At 36.7% G+C, this 8237-nt stretch overlaps 1 protein-coding gene across 1 annotated transcript in view; it reads left to right on the forward strand.

Moving 5' to 3' along the window:
- Positions 1-8237, forward strand: part of ADAD1 (adenosine deaminase domain containing 1) — a 74242-nt gene that overhangs the window by 11040 nt on the left and 54965 nt on the right. The window contains exons 3-4 of the mRNA XM_007946454.2: positions 2989-3156; positions 4183-4251. Of these exons, the coding sequence (XP_007944645.1) occupies positions 2989-3156; positions 4183-4251 (237 nt within the window). The remainder of the gene's footprint in view (positions 1-2988; positions 3157-4182; positions 4252-8237) is intronic.

Genomic DNA, 8237 nt, shown 5'->3' on the forward strand with positions numbered 1-8237 from the left:
TGATCCTTTTCCAAAGAAGTATTCAGGTATTTTTCTTCCATCTCATTAATTCTGTCTTCCATCGCATCAATTCTTCTCCTTTGCCCTTCCAATGTGTTGTCTATTTCTGACAATTTAGTATTGATCTTTCCGATCTCTATCTGTAGATTTAGAATCATTTCTAATTTTTCATTTATTTTGTCATTTTATTCCTGTATTTTCTCCCAAAATTCTTCTATGGTTTTGTCTGTGTTTTCTTGGTCTGTCTCTCAATCCGTTGAAGATACCTAAATATAATTCTTTTGAATTCCTTATCAGAGAGTTCCAATGCTGCTGCTTCTTCATGGATGTGTTCTGGGTCTGTGTCCTGCTCCCTTGTTGCTACCACTTTATCTTGCTTCTTTGTGTGGACTATGATGGTCTGTTGCCTCTGAGGCATCATGGAGTTGTTGCATTTAGATCTCTCTTAACTGTTTGTAAAGAGCAGCCAAGGGTGAGTCAGGCTCTTCTTGGTGGTTGTTTATCATTGGCCCATTGTTGGAGAAGGAAGTGGTGGCTCTCACTCAGTAAGTGAGGCTGCAGGAAGTGTGCATTAGTTGTGTCATATGGGGACTGTTGCTGTCTTCCACTCAGACAAAAATAACAATTGAATAACCATCAAAAAAGTAAAAGCAAATGGACAAAAAAATACACTGTGTAATCACACAGGAACAGTAAACAAAAAAAGAAAAATGGGGAAAAAGAAGAAAAAAGAAAAAAAAAACTAAAACAGCACAGTATCTGGGGAGAGGGCAATAAGAGTAAAAAGGTAGAGAAGGAGAATAATGAAGAAAAAAAATGGGAAAAATGTAAAAAGAAAAACAAGGAATGGGGTTAGCCACAAGAAAGGACAAAAAATTGTAAACAGGATCAAAGAATAGAAAAAAAGCTGGAAACTAGAACCTGAAAGGGGAAGAATAAATCATAATAGTAAAAAGGACAAAGGTAATAATAATAATAGTTTTAAAACAGACAGGAACGAACAAACTAAAAAACAGAAAAAAAGAAAAAAAAATAGGGGCAGGGGTAGGGCAGGGCACCCAGGCTATGTCCGAGTTCGCAGACTGGGAATGAATTCCTGCCGGCCCAGAAAGTGGGTAGGAGTGAGGGATGGCTGCACCTCTATTCACCAAGAGGGTGTGGGGTACAAAAGTAACAAGGGGAATGTTGCACCTTTCCAGTCATCGGGGTCCAGAATGTTCTTGAGGTTCCCAGCAAGTGGAGCCTGTTCTTAAGTCCATGCAATCTGGGAAAATGCTGTTGTTTAATTATCTAAAATGGTCAAGCCACTTGTAAACATTCAAAATGGCTGCATCCTCCGGACAAAGTCCACAGCTCAGCCTCCTCTCTGCTGCTTCCCTTTTCATTCCCCAGTCACCAGAGCAGCCCTCCGTGCAGTCCCTGGCTAGCAGGGGCTGATTTTTAGGTTAATTCTTAGGTCCTGCCACCACTCGGCAATATCCAAGCTGTCTGTGCCATTAGGATCGCTGCCAAACCACAGCTCTGTGTGTCTCCTTTTTGCGTGTTTTCATGCACAATTCTTCTGCTGGTTGGAGTTTAGTCCACTTCTATATCCTTCCCTTCAAGGCTCAGGGGTCCAGGATTTTCTTCTGTAACTCTGTTAATTGGCTCCCCTTTTCTTTGTTGAAGAGGATCTGTGTAGTCTTTCTGCATATTCCGCCGTCTTACTGGAACTTGAATTTTTTTTTTCTAAACATTAAAAAAATAAGTTAACATAATGTGGTTGTGAATATATGAAGAGGTAAGATAGGTTAATGTGGAGTGATATAGTACCTAGCCATTCATAATCAAACAGTAGACAGTTATAGCTTATATGCTGTAACTGTCTACTGTTTGATTATGAATGAGTCATTAATGGTTCAGTGATAGAATTCTCACCTTCTGTGGAGGACACCTGGGTTCAGTTCCTAGCTAGTGCACTTCATGCACCATTACCAGCTATCTGTCAGTGAAGGTTTATGTGTTACTGTCAAGCTGAATAGATTTAATTGAAGCTTCCAGACTAAGACACATTAGAAAGAAAGGCCTGGCAATCTACTTCTGAAAATCAGCCATTGAAAACCCTCTGGATCACAGTAATTCTGATTCACAGTCCATCTTAGTGATGGCACAAGAATGATCAATATTCTGTTTCGTTGTCTGTGAGATCACCATGACTGGTGATGTCCAACGTCATGGCGGCTGAAAAAACAAATTCCACATACCAACAAGTAAAACATGAAACAGAACAGTCTTTCTCCTGAAAATTTAGAAGATGATTTCCATTTCATTTATCAGGCAAATACGAAAACTACATTATTAGAGAACAGTAATCCTTCTAGGAATTTGAATAGCTGGACATTCAGTTTAATTCTTGAGGATAGCTTGTTTTTTTGCTTCTGTTTGTGTGTGTGTGTGTGTGTGTGTGTTTCCTCCTCCTACCTGCTCTAAGACTAAAATCAGTTGAATTGCTTACCTTCAGGTTAGAAAGCATTGATTGGTGCCTAGGATTTTTTCAAGGAGATCTCTATGTTCTTTTGGAGCTTACAAGAGTTACAAGACACTCAAAGGATGGGAGAAGTTCAACTTGTTTGCTACTGAAGTTTGAAAGAACAGGTTCAGGAGGTGGTTTTTCATTGGTCATTCAATACGTATTTGAGTGTTTACCTTTGCCAGGCATTACACTAGACACTCTGTGTCACCCATGTATGTATGACCTGTGCTCTAAAGCTGGCTCTGTTGTTTATCCTAAATCTGGATCCAGTCTGGCTGCTTGAAGGATTCCTCAGAACTGGTTCAGGAGCCTACCCCTATGAGTCTTAAGAAAAGACTTATGTACCCAAAGTTGGGGTTTCTAAAGTAAATAGTTTCCCAGAATTTTTATACTGGGATGTTTTCCCATATAATAGGCATGTTTTACAAAAGCATACTGTGAAGTACTGTGACATTCATTCTGAGTTCTTTTTCAAGGTAATGTTATGGGACCATATTTTGCTTTTTGTGCTGTGGTGGATGGTATTCAATATAAGACTGGACTGGGACAAAATAAAAAAGAGTCTCGATCCAATGCCGCGAAACTAGCTCTTGATGAACTTCTACAGTTGGATGAATCTGAACCAACAATTTTAGAAACATCAGGTAAATACTCTTAATCATAAATTGTAGAGTGTGCCATTTCCCAGAAGAAATCACCTGTAAGATTTATGTTAATGAAGAGTTACTTGACAAATACAACATAGACGTTTCAGGATTTGGATAATTTCCTTCTGTTCTTGATTGCTGACTTATTAAATAATAGTTAAAATGCTCTTTGATGTTTCAGTAGCACAAGAAAAAATTATGTTGCTGAACTGTCTGTTAACTTGTCAGATGGTTAATGGGTTAGAGTTTGATAAAAATTTGTTTTCTCCTATAATTGTTGAGTTCATATTATGTAGTTTACACTGTACATCTTATCTTTAGAGATTTTAAATGTGACTTTTATGAAGCTTCTTCATTAAGATTTTGTGATCTTTATCTCAGTGGGTTCCAAGCAAACCAAAACCACTGTCATCAAGTCTGTTTTGACTCATAGTGACCCCTATTGGTTTGTAAGGATGTAAATCTTTATGGAAGTAGATTGCCTAATCTTCTTCCCAAGGAGCAGCTGGTGGGTTTGAACCACTGACCTGGTCAGCAGGCAGATCCCTGATCCGCTGTGCCAGCAGAGGTCTTTTACTATGGTTTAGTGTCCTTTTTTCCCCCTGCTTTTCTGGTTTCTCTAATTTGGGGATCAAATTGAAATGCCATTGCAAAATATGATGCTAAAAGCTTTGATAGCATATTAATGTAAAATGTTTTATACTGTACTAATATAAATAGGAAATTTGTCATATGCATCTGGAATAGGATTTTGTTTTATCAGCTTTTCAGAAAGTTTCATTGACTGTAAGCAAGCTATACTGTATCAAACCACTAGGGAATCAAGATATTTGTTAGCATAAATGATTTCAAAATAGCCAAGACAGTTATCAAGGGTGAGCTAATGGGCATTTGATGACTTAGAGTGGATAGGCATGTACAGCATATATGTTTTATTACATGGATTACTGTTTTATTACAGAGTAGTAACTGTTAGAATGTTGGAATGTTTCTCATTTCCTTATCATTTTAATTTATTTACAGGTCCTCCTCCTATCCCCGTAGAACCTGCTTTTTCACCTGAACCAGCATATGTTTCAAAAATACATTATGGTAGGAGTCCTTTATGATGTTCTTTTTTTTTTTTAAATCAAGAGTAACACAATTAAAAATTATATGAAAATATATGTAGGTATGACAATTTATATTAAAATTTTTGTCATTCAAGCCTGTCACATTTGTGTGAAGAGGAGAATGACTGTAATCTGGTGAGAATAACAGAAATTAAGCAATGCTTCGATGGGTTTCTCATTTATGAAAGACATATAACCAGTGTCTTCTTGGTGCTTGTTAGTCCTTTGGGACATCTGTTTCAAATAATCCATTCTCTTCCTTTCAGTGGCAGTTATTTGCCACTGAAATTTAAGAAAACTGTAACTGCATTTGAAGTTACTAGCTGGATGACCTTGAATTTCTCTGTGTACCTTAATTTCTCCATCTGTAAGATAGCAAAAACAGTAATTACCTCATAGAGTTGTTATGAGGATTAAGTGACTTAATACACTTACCATGCGTTTATGAGTGCTTAACACACAGTAGGCTTAGTAAATACTAACTTCTGTTAACAGTAAATACTAACTTCTGTTAACACCTCAGCACATTCAACATTGTATGGTAATTATTGCATACTTTTCCCATTAGATAATGAATAGCCTGGAAGGCAGATGCCATTTTTATTCTTAGTTTTAACATTACTGCATTTAGGCACACTTCAGACACTAAAGTTTAGGATGTTTATAGAGTTAAAATAAAAAAAAGAAATGAACCTTTCTTCCTTTCCCTTTTACAAGGCTGGAGTTTAGGATTCAAAAATAGGCTTAGATTCCATTGTCTTTCTGAGGCAGACAAAGGCCTGGTACATTTTTCCACTTAAATAAAGTGGAAGGACCAGACTAGGAAAATGTTGTTGTTGTTGTTATGTGCCGTCAAGTCGGACCCGACTCATAGCGACCCCTCCTTGGGACTAGGAAAATAGGCGCAGCTAAAAGGCAGATGTCCAATAGTTAGATACAGTTATCTCTTAATATGGGAAGGGGCCCTGGTCTTTCAGCCATGGTGGGAATTTTAAATGAGTAATGAGATAGAATTCTAAATCAAGGATTGGCAAATAATACAGATTGTGATTAGCCAGGGGAAATAGGCCATAATTTGTGAGGAAGAAAGAATATGTGGTTAATAGTAACTTTTTGTTGTTGTTGTTAATAGTAACCTTTTAGAGAAATATAAGAATGGTCATGTTTGCTAGGCTCAAGTTTAAGTAATCAGGTATCAGAAAAGGAAGGGCAAATATTACCTCTCAAATTTATGGATGAAAATGGGAGTTAGATGCTAGATGATGAAAGTGATGAACCATTTGTCATAGGCATTTTAAAAAAATTTGTTAAGTCAAATTTTTTTTAATAATTTTTGAAGAAAATAATTCAGACTTACCAAATCTACTGAACATCTTCTGTTAAACTAGCTATAGAGGCATAGACAGATTTTGCAGCCTGTCTACTAAATGTTTCAAACTGGACCCCGTAGACTTCTGTAACCAAAAACAAACAAACAAACAAAAATCCATTGCCTTCAAGTTGAATCCTACTTATAATGACCCTATACGACAAAGTAGAACCTGCCCCATAGAGTTTCCAAGGCTGTAAATCTTTATGGAAGCTGACTGCTGTGTCTTTCTCCCATGCAGCAACTGGTGGATTCAAACCAATGACCTTAAGGTTGGCATCCAAGTGCTTTAACCACTGCATCACTAGGGCTCTTGGGGCCTATTCTTGTCCATAATATTCTCTTTCAGTCAGGAAAAAAAGCTCTTATTATCTTATTTGTTTATTTTAGTCAAATATTCTTACAGAAAATTTGGAGACATAAAACAGAATTTTTAAAAATACCTGCCACAAATAGTTCACTTTAATCATCTAGCATATTTTTTTCCTGTCCTCCATTTTTTCTTAACATAATTAGTATCATACTGTTTTAGACCATTTAATTTTATTGTGAATGAGTAGTACATTCACATGGTTACATTTCATAAATCTGTATTCTATTTGCAATCTCTCTCTCTGTATAAATACATATATATATATATGTGCATATATATATGTATTTATATAGGGAGCTCTGGTGGCGTAGTGCCTAATGCATTTGACTGCTAACCAGAAGGCTGGCAATTCAAACCCACCAGCCACTCCTCCAAAGGAAGATTGGGCAAACTACTTCTATAGAGATACCATCTTAGAAACCCATGGAGGAGGGTTCACTATGAGTTGGACTTGACTCGATGGCAGTGAGTTTGGTTTGTATATATTTATATACATATATAAATGTATATATTCACATGCACCCCGACACAAATATACTATACACAATTCAATATATATTGAATATATATGTGTATAAAACTAAATATATATGTATATACACACATATATGTACCTCTCGTGGCGTAGTGCCTAAAGCATTTGACCGCTAACCAGAAGGCTGGCAGTTCAAATCCACCAGCCACTCCTCAGAAGGAAGCTTGGGCAGTCTGCTTCCATAGTGATACTGCCTTGGAAACCCAAGGACGGGTCTCTGTGAGTTGTATCATACTCTGCAGCAGTGGGTTTGGTGGGTATACACGTATATACACATGCACAGTTTTGCATCCTGCTCTTTGTATAACGTGAATATTTTACATGTTACTGAAAACGATACCATCATAAAAATATACTGAAATGTATTTTAGCATTAAACTAATATTGATCATTTAGGTCATTTCTAGGTTTTTACTATGATAAATAATGTTAGTGTCTTTGGACATAAATCTTTTACCACATTTCCTATTTTTCTTTGTATAGATTCCTAGAATAGGAATTACTAGGTCACAGCATATGAACCTTGTTCTCCATTTTAAAACTTTTGATACTTAATGCTAAATTGCATTCCAATAGACTTTATCATATAAACTATTTCTGTCATCTGTGTGAGAATTGCCTCTCTTATTGTACCTTTGTCAATGTTTTATTTAATCAGTTAAAAGTAATCTATGCTAAGATTATAGGGAAAATGTGAGATTTTATTTTTAAAATTTGAATTTAGAAATTTTATATTGAGGAATATTTCTTCATGCTTTATTGTTATTTCTCAAGGAATGTATAATTCTCATTGGCCTTTACTAGTATTCTTGAAGGAGCTCTGTTAATATAGTGCCTAAGGTACTTGACTGCTAACCAGAGGCTGGCAGTTCAAACCCACCAGCCACTCCACGGAAGGAAGGTTGGGCAGTCTACTTCCATAGTGATAACTGCCTCAGAAACCCAAGGAGGGGTTGCTGTGAGTCGGTTCCTACTTGATGGCAAATAACAACAACAATAGTATTCTTGAGTAAAGCAGCAATTAGTGACTGAGCCTGGTATTTTATTTATTTATTTATGCAATGTTATAGACCCAGAGATCAAATCTGAAGCAGTAACTTTTGTAATAAATTATAGGAATTTGTTGTATTTCTGACTCCACATTGCCCCCCTCCCCCCAACTTCTCTGAATCTCAGCCAAATTCTTTGTTCCTGAAACACTGAATTTTGACGGAAAGTTTAGCAAAATTTAGAGGCTATTTTAGGGCTGAAAGTGCCCTTCTAATAGTAATTTGATATTTGCCTGTTTTGGAACAAATGGCCTAGACATTTATGTTCCGTATTTTTTGAGTTAACACGTGCAAAATACACTTCTAAGTAGCTTTATATTCTAAGTGTATTCATAAATTTACCTCTGAGCATGCTTTCTCAAAGATTCAGTTTTACATCGTTGATTAGATGATAGACTGTGATAGAAACATTGGTTAATTACACAATTATTTTACTGTGTTTCGTCCATACCACTTGCTAAACAGTATCTCATATTCATCTACCATGTTGTTGTTATGTGCCGTCGAGTCGGCCCTGACTCATAGCGACCCCTCCTTGGGTTTTCGAGGCAGTATCACTACAGAAGTAGGATTGCCCAACCTTCCTTCCAAGGAGTGGCTGGTGGGTTTGAACCACCAGCCTTCTGGTTAGCAGTCAAGT

The sequence above is a fragment of the Orycteropus afer genome, unplaced genomic scaffold, assembly GCF_000298275.1.
Source record: "Orycteropus afer afer isolate SDZICR_OR568_19922 unplaced genomic scaffold, OryAfe1.0 scaffold00162, whole genome shotgun sequence".
NCBI classification, from domain to species: Eukaryota; Metazoa; Chordata; class Mammalia; order Tubulidentata; family Orycteropodidae; genus Orycteropus; species Orycteropus afer.